The following is an 18,374-nucleotide window of genomic DNA, read 5'->3' on the forward strand; positions in this document are numbered from 1 at the left end:
ACAAGCTTGCTCTCTCACGCGCTCTCTCTCACTCTGTCTCTCTCTCTCTCTGTGGGGAGCCTGATGTTTAGCTAATTAATGTTTGCGGCCACACTTTGATAGCCCTATCTGAATGGCACTAATAAATAAAGCGCAGGAATTGCTACAGTAAGAGAAATGTCAAATGCACTCATTTTCTTCCAATCAGCCCAGCACCGTAGGAGCACTGCTTTTATATGTCCTTGGAACCCTGATGATTTTAATAGGAATGTGAGACTCTCGAGAGTTTCCTGTTTTCTGCAGAATGGCAGGCATGCTCACCTAGGAGCACTGAAAAACTGTTCTTTTTCTAATAAATATTGTAGATCAAAATCCCCAGTATTCAACCGTTAGGGAGCAATTTGGCAATCCCTAGTAAAGTTGAAGTTGTTCACACCCTATGATCCAGCACATCTGCTTCTAGATATCAGCCCTGATGCACAATGTTGCTCCCTGCAGCACAACTCCTAACAGAGAAAACTGAAGATGATGTCATTGTTTATCAGTAAGGAAGAAAAGGGTGGTGGGTGAATTAGCAGGGTGTATCCACTCTTGAAGGAATTAGTTAGATCTTCATGTAACAATATAGATGAACCTCAGGACACAATATTCAGTAGAAAACTTCCAAAAGGACACATAAAAAAAATTCACCATTTTGAAACCCATAAAATGAATACATTGTTTATGGATTTCCAGGTATATAGGAAAAATACAAATGCATGCATGGAGATGCTATGCATCAAGGGTAAAGCAGTACTGACCCCTGGGGGGATGGGGGAAAGAAGAAGAAAGAGGGAAGGCTAGAGCCCTGGGTTACATTTCTTTGAGAAAGCACCTTGAGAGAGAGAAGTATTCCAATATTCTCCCATAACTTGGGATGGGACAAGAAAGCTTGCTGTAGTGTCTAGATGGAGTTCTGAAAGGCCAATTTTAAAAAAATGCTGTCTTCCTCTGCTATTTCCAGTGCTGGTGTGGGCAGGACTGGAACCTTTATGGCATTGGACCGAATTCTCCAGCAGTTAGACTCTAAAGACTCTGTGGACATTTATGGAGCAGTGCATGACCTAAGACTTCACAGGGTTCACATGGTCCAGACCGAGGTAAGAGTCACAGGCTGAGGGATACAGATCTCTTTTCCTCCTCCAAAATGTCCAGGGCTTTGACCTGACAAAGGGAGATGACGATGACTCATCAGGAAAAGAAAAAAAAACTAAATATAGATGTTTTCCAGGACTTGTTATTTTAAAACAAATTTCAGTGACGTTGAGGATGTGTGCCCTTCGCTGTGTTGGTTGCCCATCTCTTTTAGGTGGGTGGGAAGAAAAATGGATTTTTGAACCAATGCCTTATACACTGGGGAGAGACCCAGCAGTCCATCCTCACGATCAGTGTGAGATAGACTAGTGAGTGAGCACAAGATCATCAGTTTAAAAAAGGAGAGGGGGCCTCCCCAGTGGCGCAGCGGTTGAGCGCTGGGTTGCGAAGCTGCCCACAGCCTCTGCAGCACTGGGTTGATCCCCGGCTGCTCCCAAGCCACCAGAGGAGGGTCCCACATAGCGCACAGACCTCTCCTGCCGCCCACTGCTCCCCTCAGCAGTGTACTTCGGTCCTTCTGCCTGCTCTGCTCCCCGCTCTGGCTCTGGTGGATTCTCTTGCCCTCCCGCGCTTCTGACTGTACCCAGTGCTTGTATAAATAAATAAAAATAAAAATAAATCTTTAAAAATAAATAAATAAATAAATAAAAAATAAAAAGAGGAGAGGGCCTCCCTGGTGGTGCAAGGGGTTAAGATGCAACCTATGAAGCTATCCGCAGCCACCACTGCAGCACGAGTTTGATCCCTGGGCCAGGGAGCTACCCACATGGTGTAGCAGACCTCTCCTGTCTCGCCTGCTGCTCCCCTCAGCAGTGTATTTAAGTCAATCTGCCTGTTCTGCTCCCCATTCTGTCTCTGGTGAATCCTTTCACCTCCTGCATCTCTGGCCTGTACCCCAGTTCTTGTGTGCATAATAAATAAATCTTTAAAAAAATTAAAAAGAGGAGATTCCCAACTCTTCTCTCCATCAGCCCATCCCACATATTTCCCCATCTCTGGAATCACCAGAGGAGTATATATTGATTGAGAAGCATAAATACTTCCATTTGTACAGTTTTTTGACAGTTGCAGGACATTTTTGAACATGTTATCTCAAATTTTCAATAAAACCAAATAGGAGCAGTCGAGTGTTATTTTCCACTTCCAGCCTAGAAAACTGAGGTTCCACTGCTAACAGGCTTTGCACATCTATGAAGCAATCAAACTGGAACTGGAGCTCTGTTCTAGAGAATCTAAAACCCTAAGCACCAGATCCACTGCCCACAACTTCATGGTCAGATCTTAATCTCCACATTCAAATCAAGCCTATAACTCCTCTGCATAATTGCCTTGAAGGTCCAAGTCCATTAACCCTTGTATTTCCAAATAACTGCAAAATCCTCTATTTAAAAAAAAAATCCCCATAGTCAAAAGGCAAAGAATTCCACAAGCTGCCGTTACGCCCTCTTACAATCACAGAGCACGTGGAACCTGCAGGACTCGGTACTTCCCAAAGCAGAAGTCCAGACCCCAGGGCTGGCAGAGCTCACTTGTACTGGGAGTAAGTAAGTGCAAGGTGTTGTGATCCACAGCGGCACCAAAGGAAGCGAAAAAAGGAAGGACATCCTACCCCTGGGTGGTGTATTTTTCTGGGTCCATGAGATAGTCAGTCTCAACTTTATTCTGCCTTATTTGGGATAAAAAGGGACAGGTCTTTACAAGTTTTCATCTTCTATCAAAGAAGCCACCACTGCAGCAAAGGGGCTTTAGATGGACTTTTCAAGGGTATCTGTCCCTTCTAACCTGCCTGCAGGGAAATTTGCAGCCTAACTCTGAGACCCTCAGATAGAGCAATAATTTGTTATAGAACAATAGGTGACAGTCCTACTTCGTCCATTCATCTGCTGCCTATGAGAAGGAAACGGGGATGTTTTAGGAGTTAGCATCTCAGTTCTCATGTGGGGAATTGTCTGGGTTTCCCATGACCTCTGCGCCTACATTTTCGATATACTAGACGTCTCACGGTTTCCAGAACACATGTTCATTTTCACGTTATTTATGACATTTGGTATGTCCTATTTCTTGGCTCAAATTCTTACAAATGTCACCTTTTCTCTCTGACTTGATACTTCCCTCCCCCAGAGGTGAACCATATGGCTTCTTCTTATGGTTGTAGCTTTATGAATAATTCTTTATTGCTTGATAGGTATTTGTTCATATATCTGCTCCTCTGCTTAACTGTGTACTTAGACCATAAAAAAGGCTATTAGTATAATTCTATAAATACTCTCAGGTACTATAACTTTTGGTGAAATTGAAGGGAATTGGGGCTTCACAAATTATCTAGACAGAGCAAAAATTGTCTTTTATTATCTGAGTTTCATTTATCAGACTGTCTACTTTTCATTAAGAATAAAGAGGGAAGCACATTAACAATATGAAGGTGTTAGTAGTGGTTCTACTAAAAAGGACCCTCTTTTTCCTACTAGAAAAAGAAGAATTTATATTTAAAGGCAAATTGATGACTATTTACTGGTTTCAAAGCATATGGTGGAGCATTGTTGAAGAATTTATTAATAAGGTGTAGCATAGAGGTAATAGAGCTCACAGGAAGCTAACACCAAGGTCCCAAAGTAATTTAATATCTTAGAAAATATGAAGCATGTTTAGATGGGAGGAAATAGGTATCAGTCTATAACTTGGTTGATTGTTTTCAAGATGGCAAAAAGTGACTGCCCATACTAACAATGATACACCTCATTTTTTCAAGGTGGCATAAATCAGGATTTGTGAGCAGAAATATAGAGATTAGTTAGACTTTTTTTTCAAAATGTCCTAATCTAATGGCTATACCAGGCCTACATTATAAATCATGAGGAGTAGATGACTAGGCTAGCTTCTAATCAGGGGCAATGGCTTAGTGATAACCCCCCCAAAAAAAATACTTGTTCACTTTTAAAGATTGTTGGTAAGGAAAGCTCTTACAGTCTCAGTATCTCAAATTCTTTAAAATACTCTTAAGGTTGACCACACTGACCACCTTACTCATGGGCCCAGATATGTTTTTTAATATCCATCTAACTGACAGCAGGCTGATGCATTTTATATGCCCTTTCATGGACAAAGAGTATTAGCTCTAGAAGAACCCTTGGCCTCCTTATTTCACAGATGGGGAAACTGAGATCCCAAGAAAGCTCTTGATTCAGCCTAGGCCAGCTGGAGGCAGACTTAACATCCAGTGTCCCTCCAACAGTGTTATGTTCTACCACCAGCCTTCCCTCTCTCTGGGCTCTGAGCCACTGCTATGTCCTAAAGCAGAGTCCAAGGTCAAGTACCAAGGTTACACAAACATCTGCTCCCTTACTAAGGAGGTCAGCTGGTAGAAAAGAAAAAGACCAATGCACAAGTTTAGCTGCCTGCAACTGAGCTTCTGTTGTCAGTTGAGTCCTTTGTGGTTCTTTATGGTTACCAAAACACTGACTTTTCTGTATTTATTTTACTGTGTAACCCTCTATTGTTCTCTGTGATTAGCCAATAGCTTTGAGATTGTTCCATGAGCCAGATTCGAATGCCAAGAGACCCAAGATGGAGAAGACACTGACTTTGCTCTCAGAACTGCCAATCCAGTGGGGCCTATCATATACACCTCCTTTTTCCCCCCACTATATCCCTAAAAAAGGGAACAGAACAAAAGTATGTAGTGAAATGATTGTTTCATTCAATAGTGAAGTGAAATTAGAATTCATCTAAGGAGACTGGTGTCATAAAGGTCACATACCCAGGACCAAGTCCAAGGTTCCCTGTTGTTTAGATGTGTACCCTCGGAGAAGTTCCTTAACACTTCTCTGAATCTCTACTTGTATGGATGATTATCTCTGCTTCACCAAATTATCAAAATGTTCAGGTGAGATAATTTGTGTAAAATGCATAGTACAGCCTGGCATAATTTGCTTATTTAATGATGCTTGAGGACACTCTGACTCTATCTTTTGCTTCTTCATAGTGTCAGTACGTGTATCTACATCAGTGTGTAAGAGACGTCCTCAGAGCAAGGAAACTACGAAGTGAGCAAGAAAACCCCTTATTTCCAATCTATGAAAATGTGAATCCAGAGTATCACAGAGGTAGGAGCTTACTTCACTAACTTATAAGTTCATTTATCAAGATATACTCGATTTGGAAAGTATTAATCACCTACGGCTCTTCTATCATGTGCTATCCATTTCTCCCCTATCCAAAGGCTTGAGGGGAAGGATGGGAAGACAGTGGAAAGAAATGTACCACCCTAGTAAAACAAGGTTCTCTGTGCAGTAAAATAATGTTGGACTCTTCTTCTATGTGATGTTTTTCCCAAATTTTCTAGAACAAGTGTATAAACTTTTAACTGAAAATTTCAGTGGAAAAAAATTATGTGACTTTCTAAAAGGCACTGCTCTGATCAGACAATAATGACTTGGTAAGGGAAGGACCCTCATAAACTGTCCCACTCTGAACCATTATTATGACTTCATTTATCACATAAGCATTTGCAAACTTGATGTTGCATTGCATTATCTATGACGGCCTAACAAATTACCCGTAAGCTTAGCATGTTATTTCTTATCTCACAGTGTCTGTTGCTCAGAAATTTGGGAGGAGCTTAGCTGGGTGGTTCTGAGCCTGGGTATCTCAAGAAGTTGCAGCTAAGGGCTATTTGACTGGGGCTATAAGCATCCTAAGGCTCGGTGGGGGCAGAGGACCCATTCAAGATGGCTGGTTACTCACATGGCTGTGGTCAAGGGCCTCAGTTCCTGGCTACATGAAACCACATTCACCTACAGATCAAATTGGTTTTTTGACAAACGTTATCTCAGAGCTATTTTATCTCCATTTCTAAATGGTCTTCAATTTTCAATATCTGCTAACATTTTTTCTTTAGTCTCTGCACCCCTCAGCCCTCCCACCTAGTCAATATGTGCAATAGGTAATAATCTGTAAAGCACAAGTGCATGAGAGCTACTATTAAAGTGAGTCCTGTTGTAAATCACTTAGTCTTTTTGTGTTGTAAATAAGTACCCTCTAATTTATCTGTACAGCAAATTAAATATTTTGCACGCCAGATTCTTTCAAAAGCTCCAGGATGGAAGGAGCTCTGGGGGATCTTGGTGATTTCTTTCTCTTGTTTTGACTTGTTCAAGACTTTTTTTAGAGTAATATTGGGTGCTTCTGAATGACGCTAACTATAGTCAGCATTTCTGAAAGTTAAAATCCAGGTCCTGGGTCTGCAGCTAATTAGCATTATCAAGCTGTGCAACCCTGAGTGAGTTATGCTGCCTCTCTGTGGGCTAACTTGTAAACCAGAGGAAGTGACTAGAATCACCTTTCCTTCCCACCCCATAATCTGTGCTTCTAATGGAATGGCCTAGCCCCCCAGGATGCTCTCATCCTAAACCCTGTTGAACTGAGTCATTTCTGTTGCTCTTTCCCATCTATAATTTTCATTAACAGAATACACAACTCTAACACATCCTGTTCCAGTCTGTAATTACACTGTCCTTCCTTTTCAGATGCGGGCTATTCAAGGCATTAAGAATGTACCCGAAAATCTCCTGGAGAAAAGCTATTCACCGCATGATTTAAAAAAAAATCTTGCTACATGCCCTACAGAGGTGCCAGCTGTTCTGTTGATACTGTGTATAATTTATTAATCTGGAGAATTTTAAAGAATTTATGTAATTTAAAGGTAACAGATATTATTGTACATAGTTGTATTTTGTAGTTCCTTCTGTAAATATGTATTTTTTTCATAATGTTTAATATTAAGCTTTATATAATACTATTTTTCCACACTAAAGTGTTTATGGATTGTTCTACATAAACTAACTCAACCTGTGTGACAGGTCTACTGGCAAAATGAGTATGAGGAAGCTGCAGGGGCCATCATCACTGAGACCATGGTTTTTACCTGTTTGATATTTGCTGAGCAGAAGGCAGGACTGGAGAGGGTAAAGTTTGTCTGACTTTACTGCATTGTTCTATAAAACTTGGGATGCAAATATGATCCAAAGGCTATCTGGGCAAATACAACAAAAAATTATGGGGGGAGGGTGGCTAAGCAGCACCAACGTGGAGGTGGTTGTGCCTGAACTAGTTACTCTCTCCCAATCCTCCTTCCCAGAGATTCAAGCCGAAGCAGTGGGCATAGGGGCAGTGTAACCTGCCCTGTCAGCCCTGGCTGGAGGGTTGAAAGTTCTGATAGAGAACAGACAAACGGAAGTCATGAGTTACTTGTGTTGAGAGCATTGCCACACGTTCTCCTGGCTGGAAACACTGCATCATGAGCAGAGCCCCCCGTACGGAGATGAGAGGTGACTCCACTGCATCCGTGGTGTGGAGTGTGAAGTGTCTGCCCACACGTGAGTGCATCTGTTGGACACGCATCTTCTTGGCTGCATTTTTGAAATAGTCAAAATTATGCCAGTCATACTTGGTGTTCCCATTTTAAAAAATGATGGTGACAGATAATACCCCCAATCAAAAGACCTAATGTCAACGTTTTTAGTGGCATGCCCAAAAATGCGCTAAATAATTTTAAAGGACAAAAACAAAACTCAGCGGTACTTGGTATACAATTTTTCCAAAAGACTTTTTCAGTAAATCATTGAAGACCAAATATCAAGCAGTCACTCATTTGCATTTCATATAAAAGGCACAATATGTTCTACCACTTTGGTGTTCGGTATTTGTGCCTGTTTTGACTGTAATAAATTTCAGTGAGCCAGAAAGTAGGCATTGGCCTTCTCAAGACCCAGGTCTGAGGGTCTTCTTGAGGAAAACTTGACAGGCCCTGTATTGTATGGAATCCTCACACCCACACCAGCTGGAAATATATGCCCTTCTTCTCACTACAAATGTCTCTGTAATAAATTTAAGAATTAGAGGTCAGGTCTGTTGATTTCACAGCTTTATTTACAGAAAGAGAACACATCTTTTCAAAGAAGATATTTTTGCTCCATACCATAAAGTCCCATAAGGGATATTATAGGTAAGAGGCACAATGATTTAAAAGTCATTAAGTACATCTCAAATAGTTGAGTTTTTTTAATCTCTAATCCAACTGGAAAATTTTTACAGGGTTATTTGAAGTTTAAAAGCAGGACAAATATTTTATCAGAATGAATGTGAAGCGTATTGAGAGGATGGCAAGCTTTCGGCTTCAATGTTCTCAGTGTCCTTGTAAATTGGCAGTGCTGGGTTCTGACTCTGTTTCATAGAACTAAGTGGATCTTTTAAAAAAGGAAAAATATATATGTAAGTGTGACAGACATACCAGAAAATGTAGGTCAGAGGCTTTTGAAATGTGGGATCTATTAGGAATAAAGTTCAGTATATTAAAAAGAAAAAGCAAGAGTAAAAATGAAAACATTTTTAAACTAATATCTCAATGCAAAGCACATTCAGACATGGAAAAATAAATTCATTTTGGGCTTTTCATCACTCAGGAAACTTTTAGTAAGTGCCTGCAACCTGCTTGGCAGTGTCCTAGAAACTACACATTGCTACCAATTGACACAAAGAAGATGCATCATAACAATCAAGTCAAGGTTATGGTTACTATTTTAAATTAAGCTTAAAAAGAGGGCTTCAGTGAGATAAGTGAGCCATGCAGCCCTCCAAGGCCATAATGACAAGTGCTCAAAATAAGAGCAAAATCATTGAATCCAGAGGGAGAAAACAATTAGTTGCAGAAACCAAAAATTAAAACCATAAAAAATCCACATGTCTATAATCATAAGTAACATTTACATACCTTAGTGTATCTGGGGCGGAATAAGGTATGAAATGGACATGACAAGGGAAAACTGTTTGTTCTTTTAGTCTTATCCAGGAAATATTTATTCCTATCCTCCACCTGTCTAATTTTAAATCTCCTTAGCAACAAATATTTCACTATCTTCTCTCCCCACCGTCACAGACTAAATACATAATCTAGTTGATCTGTTTATTAAATTTAGGAGGAAAAAAAGGTTTCCTTGACATTCAGCTCAATTGGTTGCATTTTAATTTAATCCCATCGTGTGCTCTGGCTTGGTAAACACCCTGTTTCCTGTCGTGGTGGGCATCCTGTCTCTGCACCTGTGCAGGGCTCTTTAATGATCAAGACTTCAAAGTACTTTTGAGCTATCAAATCTGGGGAGAGTCCTGTCTTGCATCTTAATAATTATTTATCCAAGCTCTTTATAATTAACTCCTTTAATCTCTACTCATTAAATCAATTTCATATTATCGTTCTGTTGCTCTCTGGATAGCGGCCAACTCTTCAGCTCTTGAATCAGATTTGTTAAAGATTTGTCTCCCTGACTAGACTTACACGTACCTATCCTAAGAAATTCACCATCCCATAACCTTCCTGGCTCCCTCTTCTCTACTTCTCTTTCCCCTTCTCCCTTTTGAATATGCTTGCTTTCCAGCCAAATGTGATTTTATTTTCTGTTCGTCTATCTCCTTATACCCATTGTATACCCATTGGTATTTCACAGACTATGGTTTCATTTGTAAACAGTGAAATGGTCACAGCACACATACATTTTGAGGACAGTCTTTAATTAATTTTGTTATTACCTCTTGAAAGAAAGCCCAAAATGACATGTGAAATAATATGAAACCACTAAACAGATGCCCAACAATACAAAAATAGAGCTTCTATGTTATGCTTCACACTGGTTCTCTAGCCTTAGTGTCTCAGGATCCAGCTTTTTATATTAGTTAAACATGCTTTAACTTTTGTAATAAAATTACTGGTCATATACTAAATTCTCATTCATTAGCTTTCTGGATCTTTGAGATTGATGACATCATCAACATGCCGGATTACCGAATCTCTGTAAGAGGAGTGGGAGCATCTGGGACCCAACTGTGGACACCTCTAGAACTAGGTCCCCTTCCTGGGTCAGCCCAAACTCAACCTGGGGATAAACAGTAGTCAATAAGCTGCATGTTTGAGGTAGTGGTTCAAGGGTTTTCTACATTCCATTTCAATGGGGAAATGAAAGCAATTGATTGGCCAAGATAGAGTGGTAAGAAGCAACACCTGGTCCTCTCCCGAGATGGCTGTGAGCAAGCCTGCAACCCTACCTCATTATTGAAGAGTCAGTATTTGCCCAAATGCCCTGTTAAGTTTCTGAGTATTTTTTTACCCAAAATGTTGAGTCACATTGAGTATTCAAAGAATGTTTCACATAGAAAAAAAAAAAAAAAAAAAAAACCTGTTAGCCCTGACTACAGAAAGCAAGTAAAATGATGCAAAAAGGGAAAATACTTGAAAGGGATCTAACCAGGAGGCATCATCGGGAAGAGAAAAAAAAGGGCATCCATTTTGTGTCCAGACTGTTTTTGAAAATGTCTTATGTTTCTATTAGGACATGTTATCCTCTCAGGCATCCATGTTGACTACATTGACAGATGATGAAGCTGATTATTGAACTGATTCATTAGTTTTGTGAATTCACCACATGTTTGTATATACTGACTGGGTTTGGAATTCTGAACATACTACCTTAGATTCTTATAGTGGATGATGCCTTTGAAAATGTTTGGCCATTTAGTTAAAATGCAGGGTAACATTTGATGCAGCCATGATAATAGCAAAAATCTGTTCTGTGCTAAAAATGTTTCTAGCAATGGAAATATTTCTGACTAAAAGAATACTCTTGACTTATGGGGAGGCTCCCTAGGAATAAATGTATGCAACAAAATAAGACATTTTATTTTTTTAAAGGTTGTCTATATAGATACATTCATGAAATAAGGAAACTGTTGGTGAATACTTCAAAAATAGAGGTTTATGTAATGAAATAAGAGATCTATTAACAGATTTACCAAAGATTATATTTATAACCTATATGCCAATGTATATGATCTTATATAAGATACCAAAATAAGTTGTTCAAAACTGTGAATAATGCCAGACAAATGTAAAGTGTCCCTTCCAGAATATTCACAAGAAAGGTTAGTTATGGCTATTTTCTGCCTTAAGCAATTTCTCTTAAGAAACACTATCTTTACCTAACAGCTAGTTTTCTGTTATATTTGAGATGTTGTGTTTTAAAAGCTGAGTGAGTAGATAAACATTCCAGTAAAAAAGGAGCCTGTGCAACTGTGGCGTTAGGATTTGGTAGCAGACTTGGCCGGTGCTCCACCTGCAAGCTAGTGGGAGAGTCTGCGGCAACCTTCAAGAAATTTCCTAATCTTACCACCCTGATGACCTGGTGCAACAGTGTTTGCACCTGAAGACTCTTGATCTCTGTTCTGCCATGCAACACTCCTCAGGCATATAAACTCTGCAAGGACAAAGGCCAAGTCTTTTCTACCCAAATTAGCATACAGCACACAGATATACAACATTTACATTTTAAGTGGAATTGCTCCTGGGCTAATACTTTAGGTATTAGGATAGTCAGTGTCTCAATACTATGGAAGTTCACCTGGCTATTCCTTGATTTGTCTGAAACTTAAATAAATAATGTAAATATAGCCAGCAACTGAACTTATTATGTTCTATAATAGAGCACTTTTATGTTTTTAATATCATGGACTCTCTTTCTCTGCAAACCTGGCTATTTAAAATGCCAGTAGATAATTCTATTTTTTCATACCACAGTACCTACCCACGATATTTCTAACCAACTCTATTTGAACAAAGAACTTTATTAGTCTTTCTATTTAAATAATGTATTGCTTAATATATTTTCATATTTGTGATTATGGCAAAACTATATAGTATCTATCTTATGCACCTTCTCAATACAGGAATAAAACTGTTTGTTGAAGGAAAGTGTCCTGTCTTCAATTCACCTTTTTCTCATTTATCAATTTTTGTCCTCCTGCTCAGAAGAAAGGTCAGAAGTGACTGCTTTTAAATGAGAAAAATCTTCCAGGCCATTATCATGAAGAACATGGTGGTTTTAACCTTTATTCCTGTGAGTGCTGAGCTGATTACCTTGAGTATTGTGTACATTTAATAGACTCTCCAGTTGACTCTCTCCAGCTGAATTCTCTACATTTCCCTGCTTTAGCTCATTAGTAACCAAAATGTCATCCATTACCAATAGCCCCTGGTGTATTCCCAGAGGCACTGCCCAGCTGGGTCACCACAAGTCCTTCAGAGGCACTTCACACATTAGCGGGCTGTGTGGCATTTGGTAAAGGGCTACTATGCTTAGTTCCAGAATTATTACTTTGCCCTTTAGCCTCTTCATATTTCAGTTGAAAGATCAGTGTCCTTCATAATGCCAGAGTTTCAGTTTTCCACAGGTCACTCATAGAAATCTTTATTTAAAAAATATGTACAATAATACATTTGCATATAATGCATTTAAATCAAAGCAATTCTTTTAAAAATAGCTTTTGTGGATTCAAATAATTAAGTTAAGAAAGTAATTTGACCTATGAAGCTGGACCTGCCCTCCCCACTCCCCAAAACAGCTGTTTGTTTAATACTAATTCTTAAAGAGAATAATAGAATCTGAAGTAATGAATTGGTAATTTGCTGATACATCTTCCAAAATCATAAAAAGTTAGAGCCAAAAGGGCCACCCTAGGGATCGACAATGAAAGTAAGCAAGACTCAAGTTTACAAGTGATACAATAAAAATAAGACATTTGCTTGTCCTGAGCTTGGTCTTCCTATTACTTGCAGGGGAGGGCTTGTCTACATGTAAATAGACAAATAGACAAATTTGAAAGCATCAGTTGTCCCTGGATGCAACAGTCATCTCCAGCACTGAACTCTAGTGAAACTTTTCAACAATTTGTAAGACTAATCTTATTTCTGTACCTCTTATGTCTGGAGATCCCCAATTGTTTAACAAATCTCAGACTGTCTTTTACAGTCACACCTTATGTAGTAAGTCATCACATTCTCGAAGTTGAAATATTACTGAAAAGAGAAAGCATAATATTATAATACTATTATAAAGCATTATTAAAACTAATTAAATCAAGGTACCTAAAATCCACAAGAGGTTTTTGCTGCTAGATTTTTGAAAGAATTGGCAAGGCTTTTGATATCACCAGTAAAAGGAGCATTCACAAGGGAAGAGCAAAAATTAAATGGTAAAATTTAGGCTTAGAGATAGAGACATCCAAGCCAGGATGGCTCTGTGTAGGAGTTAACAAACATTCACCTCCTCACCAAAAGAGAACAAAGCGCAGGCTCACTAAAATATCTCCCCAACTGAGTTATCTTCCAAGGAAAGTTTTACTATTATAGTAGAGAATTGTTGATCTGATCTGTGTAAAGCATGCCTTTCTTTCTGAGGTTTTCATAATGATACCCTGCTCTGGTGGAAAACTAAGGAGGCAGCAACAGAAGAATAAAATTAAAGGTGAGAACTAAAATGGTGCTAATGGGAGTCCTAGACCTCTGATAGGAGAGGATTTTCAAATTTATCCCAAGATAAAGACATTCCAAGTCCTGTTTAAAGTGCTATAGACAGGAACTGTGCCTTTGATCCTAGAACACTCATTGAAGGTTGTGACATTTTGTCAGGGCTTTTTACTGTTAAAAAGTGCTCATGTTGGGCCTCCCTGGTGGTGCAAGGGCTTAAGTCTCAGCACTATGAAGCTACTGGCGGCCACTGCAGCACTATTTCGATCCCCAGCCAGGGAGTTGACCCACATGGCGCAGGAGACCTCTCCTGTCTCGCCCGCTGCTCCCCTCAGCAGTGTATTTCAGTAGATCTGCCTGTTCTGCTCCCCACTCTGTCTCTGGTGAATCCTCTCATCCCCTCACCTCTGGCCTACACCCCAGTTCTTCTATGCACAAATAAAATTTAAAAAGTGCTCAAGGCTATTGTCTCATGCAGGGCCTTCACCTTCCTCCACCAGAGATTCATCAGTGCTCCCCTTTATAGATAAGAAGAGGCACAGAGATATGAGGAATTTCACAAAATTCAGCAGAAGAATAGGAACAATAGCAATTGCACATTAAATACTGTGTCCAAAACAGTCTCTATACAACATTTAATTTCTCTCTTCAAATACCCTCATTCTCAGATGTATATGGATGTAAGGAAGCTGAAGCTTAAAGAAAAAGTAATTTGCCCAAGTCTACAGAGTATCAAAACTCATCTTCCTGTGTGAATCCTTCTGACTTCAAAATGTGACCTTAATCTCTATGCCAGTGTCTCAAAATGAGGTTCCCAAACCAGCAGCAACCTTGTTAGAAATGCAAATTAGGGCTTCCCTGGCAATGTAGGGGTTAAGACTCAACACTATCACCAAAGGCCTGAATTCAATCCCCTTAACAATGTATTTCAATCTGCCTATTCTGCTCCCCACTCTGTCTCTGGTGAATCCTCTCACCCCTTGTACAGCTGGCATACATCCCAGTTCTTATATGCATAAATAAATAAGCAAATAAATAAATAAATAAATAAATAAATAAATAAATAAATAAATCTTTTTTTTAAAAAAAAGACCAATAAAGCTTATAATTGTATATCTTTGAGAAGTTTATTTAAAAAAAAGAAGAAATGCAAATTATCAGACCCACCACCACCCACATAACCCCCTCACTCCCCACCTCACACTGACAACCTCATTGAATCTGAGAGCCTCAGCATGATCCCCAGCAACCAGTGTTTTTAACAAGCCACCCCCCTCCCCCCAAAGAATCATTAGGATGTATGCTTTTCTTGTTTTGGGTGGAGTTTGGATAGCTTCTCTGCTATGTAGCTGCTCATCAGTCAACTCTTAACTTTTTAAGAAGAAACTTTCATACCCAGACAAAGAAGAACAGTAATGTGTAATATTTTTGAGACCTAGTGCACAATATGCTCTTAAATATGTAGCAACTATTGTTGTTGTTGTTACTATTTTTTTTAAGATTTCCTTTATTTATTTATGCAAAGAAGAGCTGGGGTGTAGGCCAGAGGAGTGGGGATGGGGGGAGGGGTGAGAGGATTCACCAGAAACAGAGTGGGGAGCAGAACAGGCCGATTGACTGAAATACACTGCTGAGGAGAGTAGCGGGTGAGACAGGAGAGGTCTCATGCACCATGTGGGTCACCTCCCTGGCTGGGGATCAAACTCATGCTGCAGTGGTTGGTTACAGCTTGACAGTGCTGAGACTTAACACTTTGTGCTACCAGGAAGGCCTTATTATTATTATTATTATTATTATTATTATTATTATTATTATTATTATTATTACTATTACTATTATAACAGGTAGTACTCTGAAATGCCTTAGCTGCATTTTTCATTCAATTCTCTCAAAACTAAATAAGGCAGGAATTTGATTATTCTCATTGTACAGATGAAGAAACTGAGGCACAGAAAGAGTAAGTATCTTGCCCTAGATGTCAGAGCTAGCCCATGGCAGAGCCTTATTTTGAATATGGACAGTGTATTTCTGGAGTCTGTGTTCTAACCACCTCATCATGTATCTTTGGTTGGAGAAAATGTTGATTAAGATCTAAAACTTAAATTCAACTTTGGGCCTCCAGCTTTCAATTCAGTTTTGCAGACATACATACATGCTACAAATCACTTTCCCACACCCTTATGCTACTAACTCTTTCTAAAAGGCACATTAGTACATTAGCTCTGATGTTGATGTCCCTCCAAGCATTTTAGACTAAATGTGACAACACAATCACCTACTCTAAATTCAATTCTCTGTTCCCTTTGGTGCCCAGGGACATAATGCTAACCAATTCTCAGAGTGACAGTAAATTCTTAGGGCAAAGGATAGTAGTTGCCCTGTACAGAACTGGCATGTCAACTCAGAACGGGAGACATAAGGAAAGAGAAATACCCACAAAGAGGAATTCACAAATAAGATGGAAAAAAAAAAGGTTCTAAAAGGAAGCTTCCAACTCTCAGAGCTCTAACCACTAGAGGAGAGAAAAGTCCCAATTGACCACTGAGCCATCTGGAAAAAGAGAGAAAATAAGACTGGGCCTCTACAACCCTTCAACGTAAGATAAAGAGAGCAAGCATTACCTAAGCTGTGAAAAGTGGGGAAAGTGAGGGACAGAGAGGCCAAAGGTGCCATTACCCCTGTATTCCTAACCCCAAGCCATGAGCAAGGAAGGTGTGATAAATGCTGCTATTCACTTCCATTTGGATAAAGCTAAGCACCAATGCATCAGAAGAGACAGCTGGTGGACTGAAGCAAGATAATAATCAAAACTCAACAAATGAAACCTGGGTCAAGAAAGGGGTCGTCTTCTTGGTTCATGGAATTTCCCTGGACCAGCAGCCTCTGAGCAGCTTCCAGGGCCTCAGCAGTCTAGGTCACGCATACACTTTTCTTTGCCCTGAAACAAGCATTGGGGGTAGAACAATAGATTCCAGACCCACTAAAAAGCTGTGTGACTGTATTCTCAAGGATCAATTCTCTTCCCCACCCATACCTCCCAAAGAGAAAGTCATCATCAGTCTCTAAATCCTGGGCCTCCCTGGTGGTGGCACAGTGAATTGAGTGCAGTGCTGTGAGGCTGTCCGCAGCCTCTGCAGGGACAGTTGGGTTCCCGGCTGACCAGGGAGATTCCCACATGGCGAGGCAGACCTCTCCTGTCTCGTCTGCTGCTCCCCTTAGCATTGTATTTCGGTCATCTGCCTGTTCTGTTCCCTACTCTGTCTCTGGTGAATCCTCTCACCCTCCCGCGCCTCTGGCCTGTACCTGAGCTCTTGTATAAATAAATTTAAAAATCTTAAAAAAAAAAAATAAATCCTGCTATTTCCATTAACTTTCTAGATAGTTAAACTTCTCTCCATCACTGTTCTGCCTGAGTTCTGGTCTCACCATCCCAGCCAAACCCAATATTCTCTTCGTGATCTGTGTACCTCTGTCTGGCACTGCAGTATCCTTCCATTCTGCCACCCAATTTCTCTAAAGCACAGAACTAACAACAGTCCTTCTGAAAATGGCTGGTGACTCCCAGTTACCCACCCAGTACAGTGTAGGTGCTAGGCCTCAGTCAAAGGCCTTTTGTGATTAGGCCTATGCCTCATTCCCAGCTTAAGGGGTAATCACTCCTCTTTGCAATTAGTCTCCCTAAATTATTTATCCTCTCTTCTCTGATACCTGGGACACATCACAAGGGCGCTAAGGATGGGAGGTTATTAATCCAGACCTCACCCTCATAAAAAGGTTAAAAATACAGCCCATTGCCCAATGGACTATGGTGGAGAATTATTGGGGCTTTGGTGGTGGGCGTGATGTGATAGCATACATTGTAGAAGTTTGAAACTACACACCTAAGATATATATGAGATTATAAATCAATGATACACCAAAAAATGCAATTTTAAATGCAATAAATGATTTATCTGCAAGTAAAATTGATGTATAGCCACCGAGACGCAGATAAGAATCAGTAATAAAGACATCTTTTATGAAACTTTAAATCTAGATCCATTATTGGGTCAATCTACCTATAATACATTATAAAGACTTTTTTTATATATATTTAAAGGGCAGGTTTATTAGGGAAAGGGACAGAAGAGTAAAAGATACTTGCATAGAAACCAGTAGACTGGAAGAGCTGCCCCAGAAAGGACAGGTTTGCTAAGACAGGCCTGCAGGGTTGCAGGCGGGCAGCCTTGAGGAGAGCAACCTCCACTGAGGGAGGTCAATGAAGAGAAGTCTCGGCAGGTACAGGTCACCAGCAGGCAGGAAGCTGCTGCCCTGTGGAGGGAGAGAGTTGGTGAAAGGAAGCACCTGCATTGTCACAGGTGGGCAGATGGAGTGCTGCCTATAAAGACATTTTTTTAAATAAAACTTATTACTTTTTAAAACAGGCAAATGTTTATTGGGCTATAATTAACATATAAATTTATATAAAATAATATTACTTTCAGGGGTATGACATAATGATTAAGAATTAAGAGATGATGACTAATACAATTTTTTTTCTTATGAGAACTTTAAAAATCTACTCTTTTGGCAACTTTCAAATACACAACACAATATTGTTAACTATAGTCACCATGCTACATCCTGTCCCTATAACTGATGCATTTTATTTTTTTAAGGCCAAGTTCTTTTTTTTAAGGATTTATTTATTTATGCATACAAGAACTGGGGTACAGGCCAGAGGCATGGGGGTGAGAGGATTCACCAGAGACAGGGTGGGGTATAGAACAGGCAGACTGACTGAAATACACTGCTGAGGGGAGCAGCAGGCAATACAGGAGAGTCTGCTACATCATGTGGGTAGCTCCCTGGCCAGGGATCGAACTCAGAACTTGAGCGGCAGTGGCTGGCGATAGCTTCATAGTGCCGAGACTTA

General features: G+C 39.9%; 1 protein-coding gene across 2 annotated transcripts in view; it reads left to right on the forward strand.

Moving 5' to 3' along the window:
• PTPRB (protein tyrosine phosphatase receptor type B) overlaps window positions 1-6,964 on the forward strand; it is a 104,752-nt gene extending 97,788 nt beyond the window's left edge. For both annotated transcript variants that reach the window (XM_037513992.2, XM_037513994.2), the window contains 3 exons: window positions 983-1,118; window positions 5,096-5,216; window positions 6,639-6,964. In XM_037513992.2, the coding sequence (XP_037369889.1) occupies window positions 983-1,118; window positions 5,096-5,216; window positions 6,639-6,661 (280 nt within the window). In that variant the 3' untranslated portion in view covers window positions 6,662-6,964. The remainder of the gene's footprint in view (window positions 1-982; window positions 1,119-5,095; window positions 5,217-6,638) is intronic.
• The last annotated feature ends 11,410 nt before the right edge of the window (window positions 6,965-18,374 follow it).

This window comes from Talpa occidentalis, unplaced genomic scaffold (assembly GCF_014898055.3).
Source record: "Talpa occidentalis isolate TD23 unplaced genomic scaffold, MPIMG_talOcc4v2.1 talOcc4.16, whole genome shotgun sequence".
In the NCBI taxonomy this organism is placed as follows: Eukaryota; Metazoa; Chordata; class Mammalia; order Eulipotyphla; family Talpidae; genus Talpa; species Talpa occidentalis.